This window comes from Ranitomeya variabilis, chromosome 3, assembly GCF_051348905.1.
Source record: "Ranitomeya variabilis isolate aRanVar5 chromosome 3, aRanVar5.hap1, whole genome shotgun sequence".
NCBI classification, from domain to species: Eukaryota; Metazoa; Chordata; class Amphibia; order Anura; family Dendrobatidae; genus Ranitomeya; species Ranitomeya variabilis.
In genome coordinates, this window is record NC_135234.1 from 503,533,708 (window position 1) to 503,560,928 (window position 27,221).

The following is a 27,221-nucleotide window of genomic DNA, read 5'->3' on the forward strand; positions in this document are numbered from 1 at the left end:
TTTTTCTTGCACCGTACTGATTTCACAGTGAAATCGCAGCATGCCGCGATTTTTTCTCATGCCGAATACAGCTGAGAAAAAAATACCCAGAGCTGCATTGTCACATTGAATGACATTGATCTGAGTGCAATCCAATTTTTGACCAGATTGAACTCATCCTATTTATACGCTAGTATGAGCAAGACCTTTATGTAAGAAAAAGTGGTGAGTTCGACATTTTTCCACATTTCCTGAAAGTAACTACTTAAAAAAAAAACACTTAAATTCTCCTATCGCCCACCAGAAACAGATGTTTCCACACAATGGATTACAGAAAATAATAGATGATTGGTTTATGAAAGTACATATTTAACTACCAGTACCTACTCATGTTGTTTTCTGCTATTTATTGTTATTATTATTATAGACATTTAGCACATGTATTCTTTCAACTCTATTATTATCATACCTTCCTCATACCATCCATTGTGTGAGCAGATTGAAAGCACCTTTTTTCCTGGTAGAGGCAGCGGGTCAGTACTCAGAACTGGTATTTCTGGAATTATTTGGAGTAAAAGATACACATGAATAATGGTCAGAGGCTTAATAATACTTTACAACTAATTTTATTTATAGGTACTGTATATACAACACAGTTTACAAACTTGCGTCAATGGAAGTTATCTCCTTGCACGGAATCTCCACAAATTTATTTTGTACACAATCATGAGAAAAAGTAGTACACTTTTTTATTTCTATGGTTTTACATACCAGAACAAAATAAAAGCATCTAATCCTTAGAAGTCTTTAAAATTAGATAAACACAACCTTAGATGAACCTCAAGACCAAAATTACACCGTGCAAATATTTATTTTACGAAAATAAGGCAAAAATGCAGAAGCAGTGTGTGAAAAATTAAGTACACTGTTTCTGCTTCCATAGAAGGGTAAGTAGCAACCAGATGCTGCTAATCAAATGCCCTTGACTATTTGTTCTTCAGCAAGTGTGACATCTCTATAAAAACAAGTCTTGTTACTTTGTGGGTCTAGAGAATTCAGGTGAGTGTTAAACCAATGCCCAGGAGAAAACACATCAACAATGATCTCATTCACGCAATTGTTGCTGTCTATCAATCTGTAAAAGGTTATAAGGCTATTTTGAAAGTATTTTTGTCCATCATTTTACAGTGGGAACGATTATTCATAAGTGGAGAATCTGTCTCTAGAGCTTATTATAAATAAAAGCCCTCTTTACCAGTGTGAGACATGTAGATCAGGAAAGTAGAATGTCAGTCATTACATGACTCATACTGGTAACACACCCTTTTAGTTAAAATAAGCTCCGGAGGCAGATTTTAGGGAAATCTGTGCCCAGCCCACATATCTTAACAGCTAATTTATATATAAGAAAAACATGGATCACAGATATCAAAGTATAATTTTAATCAGCTTCCTATGACCTACCTGCCCATATAAATGACTTAGGGAGGTTGATCTTACTGACAGATTGCCTTTATCGTACATGCTTTCAATGCAGCAGTGCCTCATTTCTGATCAGTGAGTAGATATTTAAGGCAGAGTAATTTGTAAGGTCTCAGTTTTTCTACTTAATTCTCTATATGATTAGCACAAGTAAGTGATTGGATGAGTGTTCTCATTAGTGAAAACGAGCAGCAGCTATTTCTCATGCTAGATGATAAATGTGGCACTTTCTACTGTTCTTTGTGTGAGCATGCATTTATCATGGTAAAAACAGTAACAATAACTGCAATGATGTTCTGCCAAACAACCATTGATGCATTTTCCTAGCATTACAAACCACAAGTAAATATGGTACACAATTTTCTGCAACTTTACACTTCCTTTGAAAAACATTTGTGGAAAGAGATATAGACTATTGTCATCTAGACAGGAATGTTAAAGGGGTTCTCCAAAAGTGAGATAAAATGGAGTCCATGATATAATTCAAACTGCAGCCCATCCTTGTCATGTGTCACCACAGGTTGCAGACTGAAGATGTGCACCTCACAAAATGTGTGTCAACTGACAAGAGTTGTGTGAATCCGCACCTGGCTACCCCGCCTGATCTCGCTATTATGACAAAAGGATTACATAGTGCAGTCTCCCCACTTGCACCAACAAGAGGTTCGGCACCCCTTGGGGACATGTAAGGTCAGTTTGGTACAGTTTTACACAGACACCCCATGTCCATAGAAGACCAGGGATGCATGGGAAGTGAGAGGATGTGGCCCACGCTGTCGCTGACGTGGCACCACACTCGATCACAAATTTGACAGGCTGAGAGGCCCCTTTCACTACCACCAGTGAAACAGCACTGCCAGCCCAGTAGGACTTTCACCAGTTCCTTGTTAGATATAAGCCCATATCGGGCCAGAAACCAGCCCCAGTAGCATGGAAAGTTAAGCTGAGAATATGAATGTGTAGATTTGCGGATTGAGATAAAGGAGCAGTTCAAGGTTAAATTATATATTTCCAACATAGAGAAATGAAAGAACGGCACCAGGGTTATATGCGCTATTTTATATGGTGGATCCGTTAGTTAGACCAGCGTGCAGTTTTGCAAAATGTCGGGTAATAGATGCTCAGCATAAAACAATGAATTAAATAAATGGAAGTTGAAGTTGCACCTGGACCCGTTGAAGCTCTGAGTGCACGAAACGGCCGTCATCCACTTTCCTCTCCCCGCACCCCTCAGAATACCTGCCGCTCCCATGGACTGAATTCGTTTAAACCTTTAATGGTGTAATAAAGACTACGAAATCAATGCAAAAGGGTGAGTGCTGCATTTCTTCTTCAACTTCTAAATTATATATTTAATTGACTCCCCAAACCTATGAAAGGTTAAATCTCCCCAAACCTATGAAAGATCATAACTTCCCAACGGAAGGTTATAGGGTGGCAGTTCTGGTGCTATCAGGTTCAGCTGGGCCCCCATTACACCTGGAGAGCAAACACAGCATTGCTACCTGGCTCCTACTAGCCATTCTAAATATCTCCCCACTCTGGAGTGCTACAATTGATCGAGACTCTGGAAGGCGTTTGGTCTGTTCCAGAGATCTCAAAAATGTAACCGATGTGTGGCTAAGACGTAAGATAAGTTCATATTCTCCACATTCTCCTGTACCAGTCGTAACTTGTATCGTTTAAGATTACTGTACTTGTTTTTATTATGCATACCCCTCCTGACATGTAAAGCACCATGGAATAAATGGCGCTAAATAATAATAATAGCTGACTCAACAAAGCATTTAGACCGCATTGTATCCACAGGGGTGTGAATTTCTTCTCTGAAGCTGAGAAAGCTGGGATCCCCCTTCTGAGCCAGGTGTCCTGTTAAAGCGACATGTTTCAAGAGGAAAGTGAGTTGCCATTAAATCCTCACCATCCTTCACAAGTTGTATCACACATACCCCATCAACGACTGGAAGGACGGCTTACACATTCTAAGAAATATGTTTTAACCCACATTATGCTCGGAGAGGAGATCTCCAGCTTCATCCTTCTAAGTCAGTCTGACAGCTTTATAGCAGTGCACAGAGAGACTGCTCTGAACTGGAAAACAAACATTGAGGAGGATGAAGCTGGAGATAATCCCCTTTGTACTCAGTGAGGAAGAGACATACATTTTTCAAAGATCATAGCCCTGCTCCCGGCTGTGGTACAGGTGCTTCTCACAATATTAGAATATCATGAAAAATGTAATGTATTTCAGTTCTTCAATACAAAAAGTGAAGCTCATATATTATATATAGTCATTACAAACAGAGTGATCAGTTTCAAGTGTTTATTTCTGTTAATGTTGATGATTATGGCTTACAGCTAATGAAAACACAAAAGTCATTATCTTAGTAAATTAGAATACTTTATAACACCAGCTTGAAAAATGATTTTAAAATCCAAAATGTTGGCCTACTGAAATGTATGTTCAGTAAATGTACTCAATACTTGGTCGGGGCTCCTTCTGCATCAAATACTGCATTAATGCGAGGTGGCATGGAGGTGATCCGCCTGTGGCACTGCTGAGGTGTTATGCAAGCCCAGGTTGCTTTGATAGCAGCCTTCGGCTTGTCTGCATTGTTGGGTCTGGTATCTCTCATCTTCCTCTTGACAATTCCCCATACATTCTCTATGGGGTTAAGGTCAGGCGAGTTTGCTGGCCAATCAAGCACAGTGATATTGTCGTTTTTAAACCAGGTATTGATACTTTTGGCAGTGTGGACAGGTGGCAAGTCCTGCTGGAGAATGAAATTTCTATCTCCAAAAAGCTTGTCGGCAGAGGGAAGCATGAAGTGCTCTAAAATTTCCTGGTAGACGGCTACTCTGACTTTGGTCTTGATAAAACACAGTGAACCTATACCAGGAGGTGATATGGCTCTACAAACCATCACTGATTGTGGAAACTTAACACAAGACCTCAAGCAGCTTGGATTGTGTGCTTCTCCACTCTTCCTCCAGACTCTGGGACCTTGATTTCCAAATGAAAAGCAAAATTTCCATTCATCTGAAAACAAAATCTTGGACCACTGAGCAACAGTCCAGTTCTTTTTCTCCTTGGCCCAGGTAATACGCTTCTGGCGTTGTCTATTGGTCATGATTGGCTTGACACAAGGAAGGCGACACTTGTAACCCATGTCCTGGATAAGTCTGTGTGTGGTGGCTCTTTACTCTTGAAGCAATGACTCCAGCAGCAGTCCACTCCTTGTGAATCTCCCCCAAATTTTTGAATGGCTTTTTCTTAACAATTATTTCAAAGCTGCGGTTATCCCGGTTGTTTTTCTACCACACTTTTGTCTTCCACTCAACTTTCAATTAATATGCTTGGATACAGCACTCTGTGAACAGCTAGCTTCTTTAACAATGACCTTTTGTGGCTTACCTTCCTTGTGGAGTGTGTCAATGACTGCCTTCTGTACATCTGTCAAGTCAGCAGGCTGATTGTGGAGCCTACTGAAACTGACTAAGGGGCCTTTTTAAAGGCCTTTGCAGGTGATTTTTTTCTTAATTATTCTAATTTACTGAGATAATGAGTGTTTGGTTTTCATTGGCTGTATGCCATACTCATCAACATTAACAGAAATAAACACTTGAAATAGATCACTCTTGTTTGCAATGATTCTATATGATATATGAGTTTCACTTTTTATATTGAAGAACTGAAATAAATTAACTTTTTGATGATATTCTAATTTTGTGAGAAGCACCTGTATGTGTGATATAGCTTTTGTCAATTGAAACACAGGTTTCAGGAGCTGTATGTCTTCAGTCTGCAACCTATACTGACACATGACTAGGATGGGCTGCATTTTGAATAATATGGGGGATGCCATTTTATCTCATTCTAGGAGAACACCTTTAACCCCTTAATCCCATATGACATACTATCCCGTCAAGGTGACCTGGGACTTAATTCCCAGTGACGGGATAGTATGTCATATGCGATCGGCCGCGCTCACGGGGGGAGCGCGGCCGATCGCGGCCTGGTGTCAGCTGACTATCGCAGCTGACATCTGGCACTATGTGCCAGGAGCGGTCACGGACCACCCCCGGCACATTAACCCCCGGCACACTGCGATCAAACATGATCGCAGTGTACCGGCGGTACAGGGAAGCATCGCGCAGGGAGGGGGCTCCCTGCGTGCTTCCCTGAGACGATCGGTACAAGGCGATGTACTCACCTTGTACTGAGCGTCTCCTCCCTGCAGTCCCCAGATCCAAAATGGCCACGGGGCTGCATCCGGGTACTGCAGGGAGTACTTCCGGGTCCACAGCAGGCGCTGGTAAGCCTGCAGCACTGTCAGTCAGATCGCTGATCTGACAGAGTGCTGTGCAAACTGTCAGATCAGTGATCTGTGATGTCCCCCCCTGGGACAAAGTAAAAAAGTTTTTAAAAAAATTCCACATCTGTAAAAAAAATAATAAAAAAAAAAAATTCCTAAACAAAGAAAAAATATTATTCCCATAAATACATTTCTTTATCTAAATAATAATAAAAAACAATAAAAGTACACATATTTAGTATTGCCGCGTCCGTAACAACCCAACCTATAAAACTGTACCACTAGTTAATCCCTTCAGTGAACACCGTAAGGAAAAAAAAAAAAACGAGCCAAAAAGCAATGCTTTATTATCATACCGCTGACCAAAAAGTGGAATAACACGCGATAAAAAAGATGGATATAAATAACCATGGTACCACTGAAAACACCATCTTGTCCCACAAAAAACAAGCTGCCATGCAGCATCATAAGCAAAAAAATAAAAAAGTTATAGTCCTCAGAATAAAGCGATGCCAAAATAATTATTTTTTCTATAAAATAGCTTTTATCGTATAAAAGCGCCAAAACATAAAAAAATTATATAAATGAGATATCGCTGTAATTGTACTGACCCGACGAATAAAACTGCTTTATCAATTTTACCAAACGTGGAACGGTATAAACGCCTCCCCCAAAAGAAATTCATGAATAGCTGGTTTTTGGTCATTCTGCCTCACAAAAATCGGAATAAAAAGCGATCAAAAAATGTCATGTGCCCGAAAATGTTACCAATAAAAACGTCAACTCATCCCGCAAAAAACAAGCCCTCACATGACTCTGTGGACCAAAATATGGAAAAATTATAGGTCTCAAAATGTGGAGACACAAAAACATTTTTGCTATAACAAGTGTCTTTTAGTGTGTGACAGCTGCCAATCATAAAAATCTGATATAAAAAAATGCTCTAAAAGTAAATCAAACCCCCCTTCATCACCCCCTTAGTTCAGGAAAAATAATAAAATTAAAAAAATGTATTTATTTCCATTTTCCCATTAGGATTAGGGCTAGGGTTAGGGTTAGGGTTAGGGCTAGTGTTAGGGCTAGGGTCAGGGCTAGGGTTAAGGCTAGGGTTAGGGTTAGGGCTAGGGTTAGGGCTAGGGTTGGAGCTAAAGTTAGGGTTGGGGCTAAAGTTAAGGTTAGGATTACATTTACGGTTGGGATTAGGGTTAGGGGTGTGTCAGGGTTAGGGGTGTGGTTAGGGTTACCGTTGGGATTAGGGTTAGGGGTGTGTTTGGATTAGGGTTTCAGGTAGAATTGGGGAGTTTCCACTGTTCAGGCACATCAGGGGCTCTCCAAACGCGACATGGCGTCCGATCTCATTCCAGCCAATTCTGCATTGAAAAAGTAAAACAGTGCTCCTTCCCTTCCGAGCTCTCCCGTGCGCCCAAACAGGGGTTTACCCCAACATATGGGGTATCAGCGTACTCGGGACAAATTGGACAACTTTTGGGGTCCAAGTTCTCTTGTTATCCTTGGGAAAATAAAAATTTGGGGGGCTAAAAATCATTTTTGTGGGGAAAAAATGATTTTTTATTTTCACGGCTCTGCGTTGTAAACTGTAGTGAAACACTTGGGGGTTCAAAGTTCTCACAACATATCTAGATAAGTTCCTTGGGAGGTCTAGTTTCCAATATGGGGTCACTTGTGGGGGGTTTCTACTGTTTGGGTACATCAGGGGCTCTACAAATACAACGTGACGCCTGCAGACCAATCCATCTAAGTCTGCATTCCAAATGGCGCTCCTTCCCTTCCGAGCTCTGCCATGCGCCCAAACAATGGTTCCCCCCCACATTTGGGGTATCAGCGTACTAAGGACAAATTGGACAACAACTTTTGGGGTCCAATTTATCCTGTTACCCTTGTGAAAATACAAAACTGGGGGCTAAAATAATTTTTGTGAAAAAAAAATAATTTTTATTTTCACAGCTCTGCGTTATAAACTGTAGTGAAACACTTGGGGGTTCAAAGTTCTCACAACACATCTAGATAAGTTCCTTGGGAGGTCTAGTTTCCAATATGGGGTCACTTGTGGGGGTTTGTACTGTTTGGGTACATCAGGGGCTCTGCAAATGCAACGTGACGCCTGCAGACCAATCCATCTAAGTCTGCATTCCAAATGGCACTCCTTCCCTTCCGAGCACTGCCATGCGCCCAAACAGTGGTTCCCCCACCACATATGGGGTATCATCGTACTCAGGACAAATTGGACAACAACTTTTGGGGTCCAATTTCTCCTGTTACCCTTGGGAAAATACAAAACTGGGGGCTAATATATCATTTTTGTGAAAAAAAAAAAATAATTTTTATTTTCACGGCTCTGCGTTATAAACTGTAGTGAAACACTTGGGGATTCAAAGCTCTCAAAACACATCTAGATAAGTTCCTTGGGGGATCTACTTTCCAAAATGGTGTCACTTCTGGGGGGTTTCAATGTTTAGGCATATCAGGGGCTCTCCAAACGCAACATGGCGTCCCATCTCAATTCCAGTCAATTTTGCATTGAAAAGTCAAATGGCGCTCCTTCCCTTCCGAGCTCTGCCATGCGCCCAAACAATGGTTTACACCCACATATGGGGTATCAGCGTACTCAGGACAAATTGCACAACAATTTTTGGGGTCCAATTTCTTCTCTTACCCTTGGGAAAATAAAAAATTTGGGGGGCGAAAAGATCATTTTTGTGAAAAAAATGATTTTTTATTTTTACGGCTCTGCATTATAAACTTCTGTGAAGCACTTGTTGGGTCAAAGTGCTCACCACACATCTAGATAAGTTCCTTAAGGGGTCTACTTTCCAAAATGGTGTCACTTGTGGGGGGTTTCAATGTTTAGGCACATCAGGGGCTCTCCAAACTCAACATGGCGTCCCATCTCAATTCCAGTCAATTTTGCATTGAAAAGTCAAATGGCGCTCCTTCCCTTCCGAGCTCTGCCATGCGCCCAAACAATGGTTTACACCCACATATGGGGTATCAGTGTACTCAGGACAAATTGCACAACAATTTTTTGGGTCCAATTTCTTCTCATACCCTTGGGAAAATAAAAAATTGGGTGCGAAAAAATCATTTTTGTGAAAAAATATGATTTTTTTTTTTACGGCTCTGCATTGTAAACTTCTGTGAAGCACTTGGTGGGTCAAAGTGCTCACCACACATCTAGATAAGTTCCTTAGGGGGTCTACTTTCCAAAATAGTGTCACTTGTGGGGGGTTTCAATGTTTACGCACATCAGGGGCTCTCCAAACGCAACATGGCGTCCCATCTCAATTCCAGTCAATTTTGCATTGAAAAGTAAAATGGCGCTCCTTTCCTTCCGAGCTCTGCCATGCGCCCAAACAGTGGTTTACCCCCACATATGGGGTATCAGTATACTCAGGACAAATTGTACAACAACTTTAGCTGCGATCTGCTCTCACTGTACGGCTGCACTCAGAGCAGGAAGCAGACGGCAAGGGACCTGAAGGACACCGACGGGTGAGTATGTACTGTTTGTTTTTTTACATTTACGCTGGTAACCAGGGTAAACATCGGGTTACTAAGCGCAGCCCTGCGCTTAGTTACCCGATGTTTACCCTGGTTACCCGGGGACTTCGGCATCGCTCCAGCGCCGTGATTGCAACGTGTGACCACAGTCTACGACGCTGGAGCGATGATTATACGACGCTGCGACGTCACGAATCGTGCCGTCGCAGCGATGAAAATTTCAATGTGTGACGGTACCCTTAGACTACAAGTTCATTGGGGACAGGTACATCAGTGTACAAAGCTGTTGTGAAACAAGTAAAAAAAAGCTATAAATGCTGACTTGCATCAAACTAATTCCCTGGAAATACTGTCATCAAAGCTAGTAAAGTCTGGCTAATGTCTATCCTACCGTCACACTAAACGATATCGCTAGCGATCCGTGACGTTGCAGCGTCCTCGCTAGCGATATCGTTTAGTTTGACATGCAGCAGCGATCAGGATCCTGCTGTGATGTCGCTGGTCGCTGAATAAAGTCCAGAACTTTATTTGGTCGTCCGATCGCCGTGTATCGTTGTGTTTGACACCAAAAGCAACGATACCAGCGATGTTTTACACTGGTAACCAGGGTAAACATCGGGTTACTAAGCGCAGGGCCGCGCTTAGTAACCCGATGTTTACCCTGGTTACCAGCGTAAAAGTAAAAAAAACAAACAGTACATGCTCACCTGCGCGTCCCCCAGCGTCTGCTTCCTGCTCTGACTGAGATCCGGCCCTAAAGTGAAAGTGAAAGCACAGCGGTGACGTCACCGCTGTGCTGTTAGGGCCGGAGCTCAGTCAGTGTCAGGAAGCAGACGCTGGGAGACGCGAAGGTGAGCATGTACTGTTTGTTTTTTTTACTTTTACGCTGGTAACCAGGGTAAACATCGGGTTACTAAGCGCGGCCCTGCGCTTAGCAACCCGATGTTTACCCTGGTTACCCGGGGACCTCGGCATCGTTGGTCGCTGGAGAGCGGTCTGTGTGACAGCTCTCCATCGATCAAACAGCGACGCTGCAGCGATCGGCATCGTTGTCGCTATCGCTGCAGCGTCGCTTAATGTGACGGTACCACTAGTGTTCTAAAGTGAAAGGTTAATAGCCTAAGACAAGGTATAACAAAGTTAGCGCTGAAGTAATAAATAAAGTCATGTTGTCACTGCCTTGTGCCCAGACACATGTCTTGTACATTGTGCAGAGTGTGAACACCGACATCTTTGATCTTTTATCTGCCACAAGAGCCAATCATTTTCTGAAACTGTAGGCAAATCCTGCAGAATCCACTGGACAATCTGTTAATCACTGGTTTAAGTCATGCTTAGCATAAGGCCGCACACTGCTTATGCTATAAGACAGTACAAAAATACTTGCTGCACATAAAAGTCTACTGAATTTACTCATATATTGTAATATTAAATGATTTTACGTTAACACCAACATTGTATTCCGGGTCATAATATATAGATATGAGTATTAAATACTTATTGTTTGCAGCATGCATTCTAACAAAGCCTTTCTGCCTTATTTGCTCTTAAGAATAGAACAGTATGAGATACATTGTATACTTTTATACATATGTGTCGTACTGTACACAAAGAAAAGTATACAAAAGGTCAAATATACTGCTTTATATTAATTATGGCAGCAGCAAGATCAAGAAAGATATTTACTTCTCCACTGCCAAGTTTAGATTAATCCTGGTAATGGGGCTAAAACTAATCTCCTGATGTCTCGTGAAAGCCAAATAAGAACAGCCGAAGCAGCTGCTACAGAAGGAAAAGATGCTGCCGGAGACTTCACTGTTCATACGTCTCATCCAATTCATATTTCTTACATAGTTATTAAGGTTGAAGGAAGACTGTAAGTCCATCTAGTTCAACCCATAGCCTAACCTAACATGCCCTAACATGTTGATCCAGAGGAAGGCAAAAAAAACCCATGTGACAAAGAGTAACTCCACCATGGGGAAAAAAATTCCTTCCCGACTCCACATACGGCAATCAGACTAGTTCCCTGGATCAACGCCTTATCAAGGAATCTAGTGTATATACCCTGTAACATTATACTTTTCCAGAAAGGTATCCAGTCCCCTCTTAAATTTAATTAATGAATCACTCATTACAACATCATACGGCAGAGAGTTCCATAGTCTCACTGCTCTTACAGTAAAGAATCCGCGTCTGTTATTATGCTTAAACCTTCTTTCCTCCAGACGTAGAGGATGCCCCCTTGTCCCTGTCTCAGGTCTATGATTAAAAAGATCATCAGAAAGGTCTTTGTACTGTCCCCTCATATACTTATACATTAACATAAGATCACCCCTTAGTCTTCGTTTTTCCAAACTAAATAGCCCCAAGTGTAATAATCTATCTTGGTATTGCAGACCCCCCAGTCCTCTAATAACCTTGGTCGCTCTTCTCTGCACCCGCTCCAGTTCAGCTATGTCTTTCTTATACACCAGAGACCAGAACTGTGTAATTGAAAGTATTTGTCTTATAACTTAAGAACCTTTCCACAGTAACATAAATAAACAAGTAGATTCACAAATCTTGATTCTAACTATAGATTTCAATTACGTTTCTGCATTGTTTATAGGTTTAAATTTGACATACTGTACATATTAGAGAAATGTCAGCAATCAGCATATCTAATGCATATAATGCTAGATGCACATTCATATAGTGCCTTCTGCTCAGCACTACGTTGGAGTTTCTGGCTAAATACTCAAAAAACAGGATTCTGATGGCAACCCTTGACTTCAGTGATGCCCATGCAGTCACTTTGGACATGGTCTAGTCTCCGTCCTGGGAGTATTTGTCTTTTTGGACATGCTCAAAAACATGGCAAGCCACATTTTGTGCATGTCTGAACCCTCTCTGGCCTCTTTCCTGGCAGCATTCGTATTTTTCAAAGTGATTTTGGTTTAATCATTAAAGAGAACGACTCTGTTGGGGTTCCCATGAGAATCTAGTTTTTTGGAGATTCCGACAGAAACATTGACACAGTGCTTAGTGTAAAGCACTATATGTATGTGAACCTAGCCTCTCTCAGTTTGGCTGGCCCAAAATCTGCTATAAGGGTAACAAGGATGTTAGACATTTTGGGTTTCACAAAGCCCAATCAGAAAGGTAACTTAAAATAACTTGGCCCCATTTAAAACTGTGTCCCAACCTATTACATGCATTTATAATAATTCTTCAAATGCATGTATCTTTCCCCATGTACAGAACAAATCAGTCAACAGCAGCACTTACTGGAGACGGACCCATAGAAGCGCCTTGACAGCGTGAAATGGCCATTGTCCCGTACCATCTCCTTGCCCACTCCCCGCCTGACAACTTGCTTGTATTCCTAATGGATTAAAGAATGCTATTTTGCAGTACTTGGTGAGTGCCATTTTCTATTTGCTATTTGTATGCTTCTTTATAATAATTCTATTTGGGATATGAAACCATGAGCCCTTCCACCATAGCAGAGGTGGAACTTTTATCTATGCAAACTCTAAAAATAAGCCCTTGTGCCTGGTCTATTAGTCTCTCTTGGTCTATTGCTCTCTTGTAATTGAAATATTGTTGATCCAAGTATACAAAGTTTATAGGTTAGATAAAAGATATTAGTTATTATGTGGTTGCCTGGCTTAAAGAGAACTTGTCATCAGGATTTTATACCCTAAACTAAAGGCATCTGTGTAAAGGTACTTTAATATTGATTAAATCCTTACTTTCCTGTAGAAATAAATATGTTTTACTGTTTTAGACAAATCTATTGATGAAATTATCTTGTAATGAGTTGTAGTGCAGTGGGTGGGTGCTACACTTACAGCTCTCCAGCCTCTTTCCCTATTCCTCGTCCACGGCCTGTTTCCTGTCTCTGACTGACAGATCACTGAAGTATTTTTTATGGGTGATGATTTCATCATATAGTTCACAGGATGTCAGAGATTAATCTCTAGACTACACAGAAAAGCATGTACTGAATTAGCAGTCAAACTAGATATCAATGATACAGCTACTCATAATAAAGGGGGGAAAAGTATGGATGCAATTGAGCTGAGAAATAGTTACACAGCTACAATACTTCTGGACAGTAGATATTTTATATTCAAGCAAATTGCAGGATTGCTACTTTATTCCTGAACACTATTTGCCATATACTGCATTTCATAGTTAAAGGGAACCGGTCATGTGAAAAAACACTGTTAACCTGCAGATACGGGGTTAATCTTCAGGTTAATAGCATTCAGATCCTTTCTAGGACCCGAACTTAGAGCCACGCTGCTGGGAGGAAATTAACTTTATTCCTCCGGCAGTGTTCGGGTTTCAGTCACGGGGGTGGCGCTGGCGTGGGTTCGATCACCTCTCTATGTATAGAGAGAGGTGGCTGTAATCGCAATCCCAGCACTGGGGGAGAGGTTGCAGTCACCGCTCACTAAACACAGAGCAGTGACTGAATCCACGTCACAACGTGACTGAGACCCGCTGCTGGCAGGAATAAAGTTAAAGGGAACCTGTCACCCCCAAAATCAAAGATGAGCTAAGCCCACCGGCATCAGGGGCTTATCTACAGCATTCTGAAATGCTGTAGATAAGCCCCCGATGTATCCTGAAAGATGAGAAAAAGAGGTTAGATTATACTCACCTGGGTGGGCGGTCCGATCCGATGGGCGTCGCGGTCCGGGCCGGGGGCTCCTATCTTCATAGGATGACGTCCTCTTTTTGCCTTTACGCTGCGGCTCCAGTGCAGGCGTACTTTGTCTGCAATGTTGAGGGCAGAGCAAAGTACTGCAGTGCGCAGGCGCTGGGCCTCTCTGACCTTTTCCGGCGCCGACGCACTGCAGTACTTTGCTCTGCCCTCAACAGGTCAGACAAAGTACGCCTGTGCTGGAGCCGCAGCATGAATACAAGAAGAGGACGTCATCGTAAGAAGTTGGGAGGCCCTGGACCGGACCACGACACCCATCGGACCGGACCGCAGCAGGACCCCGCCCCTGGGTGAGTATAATCTAACCTCTTTTTCTCATCTTTCAGGATACATCGGGGGCTTATCTACAGCATTCCAGAAAGCTGTAGATAAGCCCCTGATGCTGGTGGGCCTAATTCATCTTCGATTTTGGGGGTGACAAGTTTCCTTTAATTTCCTCCTGGCAGCACGGCTCTAAGGGCAGGCATTAAGCAGGTTCAGAATGCTATTAACCTGCTATGTCTGTCCGAGGAAAAAATCTCTGCATTCATGAGTTTGATCCAATATTTGGATCGTACTAAGTCATGCAAGTCAATGAGTGCTTGAAATATCAAACTGCACTAGGATGACAACTGAATGCAATCCAATCTCCACATCTTCATAGATTGGAGGAGATGGAGACATTTGACAGAATCGGCATACGCTATGAGCCACACACAGCCACGTAGTATATAACACAGCTCACATAGTATATAACAGCCCACGCAGTATATAACACAACCCACATAGTGTATAACACAGCCATGTAGTATATAACACAGCCTACATAGTATATTGCACAGCCACGTAGTATGTAGCACAGCCCACATAGTATATTGCACAGCCCATGTAGTATATTATACAGCCACGTAGTATATTGCACAGCCACGTTGTATATTGCACAGCCCACATAGTGTATAACACAGCCCAGGTAGTGTATGACACAGCCACGTAGTATATAACACAGCCCACGTAGTATATTGAGCAGCCCACGTAGTATGTAGCATAGCCCACGTAGTATATTGAACAGCCCACGTAGTATATTGCACAGCCACTTACTATAATGCACAGCCACGTAGTATATTGCACAGCCCACGTAGTATATTGCACAGCCACGTAGTATATTGCACAGCCACGTAGTATATTGCACAGCCCACGCAGTATATTGCACAGCCCACGCAGTATATTACACAGCCCATGTAGTATATAGTACAGCCCACGCAGTATATTACACAGCCCACATAGCATATAGCACAGCAACGTAGTATATAACACAGCCCATGCAGTATATAACACAGCCACGTAGTCCCACAGAGTATGTAGCAAAGCCAAGTAGCATATAGCACAGCCACGTAGTATATTGCACAGCTACGTAGTATATTGCACAGCCACATAGTATATTGCACTGTCTACGTAGTATATTGCACAGTCCACACAGTATATAGCACAGCCCACGTAGTATATTTCACAGTCCATGTAGTATATAGCACAGCCCACGTAGTATATAACACAGCCACGTAGTATATTACACAGCCCACATAGTATAGCACAGCCACATAGTATATTGCACAGCTGACGCAGTATACAACACAGCCCACACAGTATATAGCACAGCCCACGCAGTATATTACAGCCATGTAATATATTACACAGTCCACATAGTATATTGCACAGCTGACATAGTATATAGTACAGCAACGTAGTATATAACACAGCCCATGCAGTATATAACACAGCCGACGCAGTCCCACGTAGTATATAGCACAGCCAAGTAGTATTATGCACAGCCACGAAGTATATTGCACAGCCACGTAGTATATTGCATAGCCACGTAGTATATTGCACAGTCCACGTAGTATATAGCACAGCCCACATAGTATATAGCACAGCCACGTAGTATATTGCACAGCTGACGCAGTATGTTGCAGAGCCGATGCAGTATATAACACAGCCCACGCAGTATATAGCACAGGCCATGCAGTATATTACACAGCCATGTAGTATATTACACAGCCACGTAGCATATAGCACAGCCCACGTATTATATTGCACAGCCGACGTACTATATAACACAGTCAACGCAGTATATAACACTGCCCACGTAGTATAACACAGTACACGTAGTATATAACACAGCCCATGCAGTATATAACACTGCCCATGTAGTATATAACACAGCCCACACAGTATACAACACTGCCCACACAGTATATAACACAGCCCACGCAGTATATAACACTGCCCACGTAGTATATAACACAGCCCACGCAATATATAACACTGCCCACGTAGTATATAACACAGCCCACGCAGTATATAGCAATGTGGGCACCATATCCCTGTTAAAAAAAAAAAGAATTAAAATAAAAAATAGTTATATACTCACCCTCCGACGGCCCCCGGATCCAGCCCAGGCCTTTCCCGCTCCTCACGCACTGCTCCGGTCCCAAGCGGCAATAACACATGATGATGTAGCGGTATCCCGAGAACGCTACGTCATCTCTGGTCATTGCCTCAATGCATTATTGCGACCGGAGCGGTGCGCGAGGAGTGGGAAAGGCCTGGGCTGGATCCGGGGGCCGTCGGAGGGTGAGTATATAATGATTTTTTATTTTTTTAAAATTATTTTTAACATAGGTTTTTACTATTGATGCGGCATAGGCAGCATCAATAGTAAATAGTTGGTCACATAGAGGGTTAATGGCAGCGTTAACGGACTGCCTTACACCGCGTTATGCTGCGGTGTAAGGCAGTCCTTTTAACGCTATGTGAGCGCTGACTGGGGGGGAGTATGGAGGGGCACTGACTGCAGGGGAGTAGAGAGTGGCCATTTCGCGGCCGGACTGTGCCCCTCGCTGACCAATCAGCGACGCGGGATTTCCGTGACAGACAGACAGACAGAAAGACAGACAGAAAGACGGAAGTGACCCTTAGACAATTATATAGTAGATATATAAAACCAACAGTATATATAGAAGTATATCAATCTCTTTTGAGCTGCATTTGTTTCTTAGTGGCCAAGACAAATGGAACATCTGGCTCTTGTGTGGGCCTATCTCAACCTAACGAAAGAATAAACAGCTCCAAGGCTTGCTTCCAGCAGCAAAATGACTTTGGACACTTAATTCTATGAAAACTGTGTGCTTATAGTGTTAAAACACAATTTTCCTAAAATAACCTACAAAGTCATCATTTCAGAGTGTGTCTATGCAGCATCATATATTACCGCATATAAAAACTCATGCTTCAGCGGTTTAATTTGAAGTAGCTGTGATTAGCACTGCCATAGCTGTAAATCTGCCAGAATAACCTGGCAATAGCAATAGAGTACATTAGTCTAAGCGTCTAAGCTTCATGTCATCAGCCTGTAACCTTTTCCATTAAGAAGTGCCTATCTGTATTTGTAGGAAAAGGGCGAAACTCGGTCAAAGGAGCGCCGAAAGGAAACTCTGACACCAGAATGGGGTTAAGCCACAACGCGTTTCAACGGAAGTACCGTCTTCATCAGGTGGACATTCCATGATGAAGATGGTACTTCCGTTGAAACGCGTTGTGGTTGAACCCCATTCTGGTGTCAGAGTTTCCTTTCGGCGCTCCTTTGACCGAGTTTCGCCCTTTTCCTGTTTCTGTCCTCCTTCAGAGGTGTTCGGCTGGAGCTGCGGGGCGACTGTGCGCCCTCCCCTCACTAGGGCTACCTATCCAGCGCTCCTAAAGAATCTGCCTTTTACTGACTTTATCTGTATTTGTAGACAGGCTTAGATCATCATATAATACATATACAGTATTATATGGGCTGTTACGCCATTTACTAACAGTAACTGACTGAATTCCTGGTCCACAATACCTCACCATAGTCATTTGGGTAACATAACATAATGTAATCAGATGGTGCTGCAACCACAAGTTCCCTTTCTTGCCAAGAGCTTTTTCAGTTCATCCACATTTTGTTTAATTTCACAAGTGATATAAATTCATTTATATGCAGCAGTTTGTGTTATGAGATGTTCCATAGGTTGGCTGATAAATGACTAGTTATTGCAGATTCTAGGTCAGTACATCATGTCAGCATTGTACCAGTGTTGTTAGGTTATATAACACAGCTATTGACAGATAGTGAAGTGCCAAAGTGCTTAGTTCCTAGTTTTTACTCCAAATCTACTTTTCTTCCAAACCAACAGCAAAATCAATGCTGACATTCACCATCGCTAAGAGGCAGTTCACTTAACGGAACAAGAAGCGTACGCTTACCATCCTTCTCTTTTTCTGTTTTCCTAATGGGTATCAGCAATTTCAGCTGCTCAACCATATTGATTTTCACTTTTGCAGTGTCTTTTTCATCCTTTTGGCAGTCCCTTGTGTCTCGATGAGTATTATGTTCTTTTAGTTCTTTAATATATACCTGTATTGCCTAATTATCAAAAAATATTACAAATGAATAAAAGTTTGAAGTCAAGATTAATCTAGGAAAAAAAATATCCATGTAGAAGCTATAGTTGCTTTTCACAAAATTAGAATATCATCAAAAAGTTCATTTATTTCCGTTCTTCAATGCAAAAAGTGAAACTCATATATTATATAGAGTTATTACAAACAGGGTGATCTATTTCAAGTGTTTATTTCTGTTAATGTTGATGATTATAGCTTATAGCCAATGAAAACCCAAAAGTCATTATCTCAGTAAATTAGAATACCTTATAACACCAGCTTGAAAACATGATTTTAAAATCCGAAATGTTGGCCTACTGAAATATATGCTCAGTACATGCACTCAGTACTTGGTCGGGGCTCCTTTTGCATCAATTACTGCATCAATGCAGTGTGGCATGGAGGCAATCAGCCTGTGGCACTGCTGAGGTGTTATGGAAGCCCAGGTTGCTTTGATAGCAGCCTTCAACTCGTCTGCATTGTTAGGTCTGGTGTTTCTCATCTTCCTCTTGACAACACCACATAGATTCTCTATGGGGTTAAGGTCAGGCGAGTTTGCTGGCCAATCAAGCACAGTGATGCTGTTGTTTTTAAACCAGATATTGGTACTTTTGGCAGTGTGGACAGGTGCCAAGTCCTGCAGGAGAATGAAATTTCCATCTCCAAACAGCTTGCCGGCAGACGGAAGCAGGAAGTGCTCTAAAATTTCCTGGTAGACAGCTGCACTGACTTTGGTCTTGATAAAACACAGTGGACCTACACCAGCAGATGACATGGCTCCCCAAACCATCACTGATTGTGGAAACTTCACACTAGATCTTAAGCAGCTTGGATTTTGTGTCTTTCCACTCTTCCTCCAGACTCTGGGACCTTGATTTCCAAGGTCTAGTGTGAAGTTTCCACAATCAGCTGGTGATATAAAGTATGCTAATTTACTGAGATAATGACTTTTGGGTTTTCATTGGTTGTAAGCCATAATCAACATTAACATAAATATACACTGGAAATAGATCACTCTGTTTGTAATGACTATATAATATATGTGTTTCTAATTTTGTGAGAAGCACCTGTATCATAGCCATTATGAACATTATTATCATCATCAGATGCAAACTATGTAATTCCACTATTTTACATTCCATACATATCCAGACTTGTCCCCAATTACTATTACCATCATTTACATGAGATCAACTGCATACCAGCCTTATGAAATTAATATATAACATGCGCATAATTATACAGATTCTTCCAGTTATTACAATAGCTTACTTTTGAACACTTACTTTTTGATTCTCCTTTTGTTCATTTTGATATTGGCTAACTTGTGAGGCCAGATCCTCCAGTTTCTTTATTACGTTTTCATTTAAAATCTTTCGTTCTATGGGAAAACTCACATCAGAATCATGGAGAAATGGATTGCACACAAGCTCACACTCCTGTTAAGCTAGCAGTTACAAATGTATTTCATATTTAATAAGCCATTTAATGTACATGTAATAGTAAAGATGCAGATTGAGCAAGGGCACTAGAGGATTGGAACTTTAGCTTGACCTACTGGAAGCAGCAATCCTAAATGTGAATATCAACCCTTTACCGAGTCTTGCCATATGTCTTGTGATAAAAGCCAAACCAGACACTCTATATCAGAGGTCTCAAACTGCATTCTTCAAGGGCTGCAAACAGGTCATGTTTTCAGGATTTCCTTGTACTGCACAGGTGATAATTGAATCACCTACACACATAATGATTACAGCACCTTGTGCAGTGCTAAGAAAATCTTGAAAACATTTATGGGCTGCAGCCCTCGAGGAATGCAGTGTGAGACCCCTGCTCTATATGAAGACATGTGTTTCTGGGTGTTTACCCCTTCTGAGTGCAAAGTAAGAGGTGTGATTTTGATGGCTGAAAGGTCCCAGACGCATGGCCTATAAGTCTCCTTACACCAGCTTGGAACTCTCCATAAGGAGAGACATTAATTCCTTAAAGGAACACAGCATCACACGAGAACTCCAGTATCATAGATTACCACAAACACAATACAATCTCAGTGTTTTCTCAATAAAAAAGGTTAAAATACACTAAAATACAAATGAACCATTCATTTCCATTGAAAATGTATTTATTTTCATTCTACCTAAGTGATTACGAAATTATAAGACAAATTTGTATAAGGGTTTTCCAATCTGAAAATTTCTCAGATAATGTATTAATGACAAGAAATGACACGAAATGATATTCAGCTCACCGTATGCTACATCTGTAGTTCATTTGGAGCTGGGAAAAATGCTGCATCAGGGCGTGGAGCAAATCAGTGGAAAACACAAGGATCCAGGATTCATGAATACGGGTGTTAAAAGACCTAAAACGTGTATGTCGCCTGTCATGTTGCCACATCACTAATGCCTTGTGTTAGCTTCCACCAAGCACTTTGTGAATAAAAGTATGTTTACTGTTCGTTGAGCTGGATCCTTATGTTTTCCAATGTATTAATGACGTAGTCCCCTCAAAGAACAATATGGTTGCTTTAAGTTGGAAAGAAAGAAATCTCATGGGTTGTAAGCTTGCGAGCAGGGGTCTCACTACTTTTGGTATATGTTGAATTATATGTTACTTTGTAATGTCTGATATTGTCCGCTCATGTTCCCTCTAAATTGTAACGTGCTATATGTTGGTGTCATAGACATAAAAATTATAATTATTATTATTTAGAATATATACAGCTTACCAGCTGGTCAAGGATCTCTCTTAGTTTGAACCTGATGATATTAATAGGGTGCCCAATATTGACCCAATAGTCAGAAGAAAAGTGAAACGATCATTTCTGCTATTTCACTTCCATACTATAAATGTGACTTAGACAGAAAATGGAAAAAAAAAATTATTGAAATGTCATGTACAGTATGTGTGGCTCAAATACCCAGCAGACGCAGACTTATTATTCTGTTGTGCAGCTGTCCCATATATAGTAGGTACTAATACTCCACAGAGGACACAGTTGATTTATCCCATAAAATTATATCTTTATTAAATATATTTAAAACAACAGTATATAGAAACAGTACACAAGGAACCAATGGGGCTGGTAGGAAACACCAGTGTCAGATGCACAAAACGCATTGGGCCATGAGGTCAAACCACCGCAGTAATAAATGCTTCAATATCAATACCATACCACAAAAAGTGGATATATAGAATGAATATAGAAATATAAGTAAATACTATAGGAGCACGTCAGTGTCAAATAGCCATCCTGAAAAACAATAATGGTATCATGCCTATTGCATACAAGTACCTCAATTTGAGCCACTAGTGGCAACCAGGATAGAGCCAATAGTGAAATAATATAATAATATTTCCCGGAGGAGTTACCTGATGTGCGTCCACGGTGGGGAGACCTCACGCCCACCCCGACGCGCGTTTCGGAACACTAGAATGTTCCTTCCTCAGGGGGTGTACATAATGAGAGAATATACTATAAAGTCACAGGATACAGAAACGGTACAACATATTTACTGCAATTTAATTAACTTTAGGTACAAACAGGGTCCACATCTAGAGGGAAAAATGGCAACAACAACGCCTTGCCATCTATCATTATGTTTATGAAATACTGTTGTAGCATACACCTTTACTACTTAATGCAAAAATAATCCATATAGTTGATTTTTTTTCTACTGGACAGAAAATTTACCATGCTACATTTTTCTATTCTGACAAAAAATAGTATTTTTTTATTTATTTTTATAACAATGGTAGTCAGTACCATCAGAATAAGGTAGCAGTTCTAGTAAGTATAAACTACTAATAAGGTAATAGTTTTTCTTGGGTTTTGTCTATGAAATGGCCACAGTGTGAATGTGCTCTTTGCATGTATACTAGCTAAAAGTCCAGCTCAGTTTTTTCGGTTTCACTGTTATCTCTTGTATTTTGCACTAAGAGCTAAGTATTTCATCTGTATAGTTTCCCATGTATCGTTGTCTCAGTTTGGCCCTGTCCTACTCTGCCTTTATTCACATTGACATTGTTTGACACATGTTTAGGTTTTAATACTAAAGACAGGTTATGAACGTTCCGATGGAACACACAATGGCATTGGTGGGATGGCTGTAATTCCTTTTTGCTTTTTATCAAGACAGCGTTAACTAAGTACTTTATGTATTATTACCATTTATTGATTTACTTGCTCTCAGGTATATGCTCATTTGTGTTTGTTTTTTCACAGTTGTTCATACCTCCATTGAATGGAACAGAGAAACTGATTTACAAAATGTGTATGAGAAAAGAGCCTAATCAGTTAAAACGTATGGCAAAAACGTTAAATGGCAATGGCAGATAAGAAGCCAAGGGAACTTCGCTGACAAAAGCCCTTAAGACTGAGCTACACAGAGCCACAAGTGACTGACACTGGAGAATCCTATCTTTTGCATTGTTTCAAATGGTTAAGTAATTATATGACTTTATATTTTGCATATTTGATGTAGGGAAAGCCACTGTAATTACAACCTTTGCTTTTTATCTCATTCCCACCTTTAGACATTTCAATGCAGATGATATAATTTAGCTGAGAGATGTGACAATAGAAGTTGTATGAGATATTCTGTAGTACTTCAGACCTAGCTGTCTGATGAAGATAATGCCTCTGCGCAATGCAAATGACATGAATAATGCAGAAGCATGAAGCATACTTGCATGAGAATATGATGACACCAGAGCTATAAGTCTGCATTCTGCTTCTCTTGTGTTAAAATTGGGTTTGAGCATACAAAGGCCTTTCACAATAGACGACTTGTACAATAGAGAAAGGTTCAACTGTGAAAAAGTGTTTGCCCCCTTCCTGATTTCCTAATGTTTTGCATGTTTATCACACTTAAATATTTCAGATCACCAAACAAATTAAAATATCAGACAAAGATAACATGAGTAAACACAAAATGCATTTTTTATATGAAGGTATTTATTATTTATGGAAAGGTGCCGTGATTTTTAATTTTGCATTAATAATCACTGATAGCTCTGGCAAAAATTAAGAGACCACTGCAAAATGTTCAGTTTGTCGGATTTTTCTCTTTATAGGTATACTAGCTGTACTACCCGGCTTCGCCCGGGTTAATGACTGCTGTTAGCAAAATAGAATGTGTTAACAAAAATTTATTCTGCACACAAAAACCACAAAACAAATAGACAGAAATTTAATTATTAAAAGGCAAAAACTAAGCTAATAGAAGCATTTCACAACATATATTAGCTTTGTTATACTGAGAATGTCTTTGTTGCCTATATTAACCAATCAGAGCTCAGGTTAATTAACTGTAGCAAAATAGAAGCTGAGCTGTGATTGGTTGCTATTGGCAGCCTGATAAATCCCCAGCCAACAGGAAGCCCTCCCCCCTGGCAGTATATATTAGCTCACACATACACATAATAGACTGGTCACGTGACTGACAGCTGCCGTATTTCCTATATGGTACATTTGTTGCTCTTGTAGTTTGTCTGCTTATTAATCAGATTTTTATTTTTGAAGGACAATACCAGACTTGTGTGTGTTTTAGGGCGAGTTTCATGTGTCAAGTTGTGTGTGTTGAGTTGCGTGTGGCGACATGCATGTAGGGACTTTTGTGAGATGAGTTTTGTGTGGCAACATGCGTGTAGCAACATTTTGTGTGTCGAGTTGCATGTGACAGGTTAGTGTAGCAAGTTGTGTGCAGCAAGATTTGTGCATGGCGAGTTTTGCGCGTGGCGAGTTTTATGTGTGGTGCGTTTTGAGTATGTGCAAGTTTTGTGTGAGGCAACTTTTGCATGTGGTGCAACTTTTGTACATGTGGCAATTTTTCTGTGTGTGCAAGTTTTGCATGAGGTGAGTTTTCCATGAGGTGAGTTTTGCACGTGTGGTGAGTTTTGCGTGAGCCTAGTTTTGCATATGGCGAGTTTTGCATGTAGCGAGTTTTGCGCGTTGCGAGTTTTGAGTGGTGACTTTTGTGTTTCGACTTTTATGTGGCGAGGTTGATGTGTGTGTGGTGAAATGTGTGCTGAGGGTGGTATATGTGTTCAAGCACGTGGTAGTGTGTGGCGCATTTTGTGTTTGTGTTCATATCCCCATGTGTGGTGAGTATCCCATGTCGGGGCCCCACCTTAGCAACTGTACGGTATATACTCTTTGTCGCCATCGCTCTCATTCTTTAAGTCCTCATTGTTCACATCTGGCAGCTGTCAATTTTCCTCCAACACTTTTCCCTTCCTTTTTTCCCCATTATGTAGATAGGGGCAAAATTGTTTGGTGAATTGGAATGTGCGGGGTTAAAATTTCACCTCACAACATAGCCTATGACGCTCTCGGGGTCCAGACGTGTGACTGTGCAAAATGTTGTGGCTGTAGCTGCGACGGTGCAGATGCCAATCCCGGACATACACACATACATACATACACACATTCAGCTTTATATATTAGATATACCTGTATGTAATCTCCTGTATATAGTATATACCTGTGTGTCATCTCACCTATATATAATAGATATCTGTGTGTCATCTCCTCCTGTATATAGTATATACCTGTATGTCATCTCCTCCTATACATAGCATATACCTGTATGTCATCTCCTCCTGTATATACTATATACCTGTAGGTAATCTGCTCCTGTATATAGTATATACCTGTGTGTCATCTCCTCCTGTATATAGTATATACCTGTATGTCATCTCCTCCTGTATATAGTATATACCTGTATGTCATCTCCTCCTGTATGTAGTATGTACCTGTATGTCATCTCCTCCTCTATATAGTATATACCTGTGTGTCATCTCTCCTGTATATAGTATATAGCTGTATGTCATCTCCTCCTGTATTAGCCCTCGTTCACACATTATTTGGTCAGTATTTTTACCTCAGTATTTGTAAGCTAAAATGGCAGCCTGATAAATCCCCAGCCAACAGTAAGCCCACCCCCTGGCAGTATATATTAGCTCACACATACACATAATAGACTGGTCATGTGACTGACAGCTGCCGGATTCCTATATGGTACATTTGTTGCTCTTGTAGTTTGTCTGCTTATTAATCAGATTTTTAATTTTGAAGGATAATACCAGACTTGTGTGTGTTTTAGGGCGAGTTTCGTGTGTCAAGTTGTGTGTGTTGAGTTGCGTGTGGCGACATGCATGTAGGGACTTTTGTGAGATGAGTTTTGTGTGGCGACATGCGTGTAGCAACTTTTTGTGTGTCAAGTTGCATGTGACAGGTATAGTGTAGCAAGTTGTGTGCAGCAACTTTTGCGCATGGTGAGTTTTGCGCGTGGCGAGTTTTATGTGTGGTGCCTTTTGAGTATGTGCAAGTTTTGTGTGAGGCAACTTTTGCATGTGTTGCAACTTTTGCGCATGTGGCAATTTTTCTGCGTGTGCAAGTTTTGCGTGTGGCGAGTTTTCCATGAGGTGAGTTTTGCACGTGTGGCGAGTTTTGCATGTGGAGAGTTTTGCGCGTGGCGAGTTTTGAGCGGCGACTTTTGTGTTTCTACTTTTATGTGGCGAGGTTGGTGTATGTGTGGTGAAATGTGCGCTGAGGGTGGTATATGTGTTCAAGCACGTGGTAGTGTGTGGCGCATTTTGTGTGTGTGTTCATATCCCCGTGGTGGTGTGGTGAGTATCCCATGTCGGGGCCCCACCTTAGCAACTGTACAGTATATACTCTTTGGCGCCATCGCTGTCATTCTTTAAGTCCCCCTTGTTCACATCTGGCAGCTGTTAATTTGCCTCCAACACTTTTCCTTTCATTTTTTCCCCATTATGTAGATAGGGGCAAAATTGTTTGGTGAATTGGAAAGCACGGGGTTAAAATTTCACCTCACAACATAGCTTTGACGCTCTCAGGGTCCAGACGTGTGACTGTGCAAAATTTTGTGCCTGTAGCTGCGACGCCTCCAACACTTTTCCTTTCACTTTTTCCCCATTATGTAGATAGGGGCAAAATTGTTTGGTGAATTGGAAAGCGCGGGGTTAAAATTTCACCTCACAACATAGCCTATGACGCTCTCGGGGTCCAGACGTGTGACTGTGCAAAATTTTGTGGCTGTAGCTGCGACGGTTCAGATGCCAATCCCGGACATACATACATACATACATACATACTGTACACACACACATACACACATTCAGCTTTATATATTAGATTTTTGAATATAATGTAAATTGCTCCTTTAGTCTATAAACTTCCGAATTTCCAAGCAATAAATGTTGTATTTTTTTTCTGACAAAGAAAAATGGTCAAAATTAAAAAAAAAACAGTGCTTTCAGACCTCAAATAATGCAAAGAAAATAAGTTCATAATCATTTAGAAACAACAATACTAAAGGTACCGTCACACTAGGCGATATCGCCAGCAATCCGTGACGTTGCAGCGACCTGGATGGCGATATCGCTGTATTTGACACGCAGCAGCGATCTGGATCCCGCTGTGAAATTGCTGGTCGCTGCTAGAAGGTCTGCACATTATTTGGTCGCTAGGTCGCCGTGTATCGCCGTGTTTGACAGCAAAAGCGACGATACCAGCGATATTTTACACTGGTAACCAGGGTAAACATCGGGTTACTAAGCGCAGGGCCGCGCTTAGTAACCCGATGTTTACCCTGGTTACCAGCGTAAAAGTTAAAAAAACAAACAGTACATACTCACCTGCGCGTCCCCCAGCCTCTGCTTCCTGACACTAAAGCGCCGGCCCTAAACTGAAAGTGAAAGCAACAGCGGTGACGTCACCGCTCTGCTGTTAGGGCCGG

General features: G+C 41.3%; 1 protein-coding gene across 3 annotated transcripts in view; it reads right to left on the reverse strand.

Moving 5' to 3' along the window:
* VWA3B (von Willebrand factor A domain containing 3B) overlaps positions 1-27,221 on the reverse strand; it is a 353,597-nt gene that overhangs the window by 17,009 nt on the left and 309,367 nt on the right. For all 3 annotated transcript variants that reach the window (XM_077296867.1, XM_077296866.1, XM_077296868.1), the window contains 3 exons: positions 19,743-19,837; positions 18,280-18,439; positions 449-535 (listed from right to left, as the gene is read on the reverse strand). In XM_077296867.1, coding sequence (XP_077152982.1) covers positions 449-535; positions 18,280-18,439; positions 19,743-19,837 — 342 coding nt within the window. The remainder of the gene's footprint in view (positions 1-448; positions 536-18,279; positions 18,440-19,742; positions 19,838-27,221) is intronic.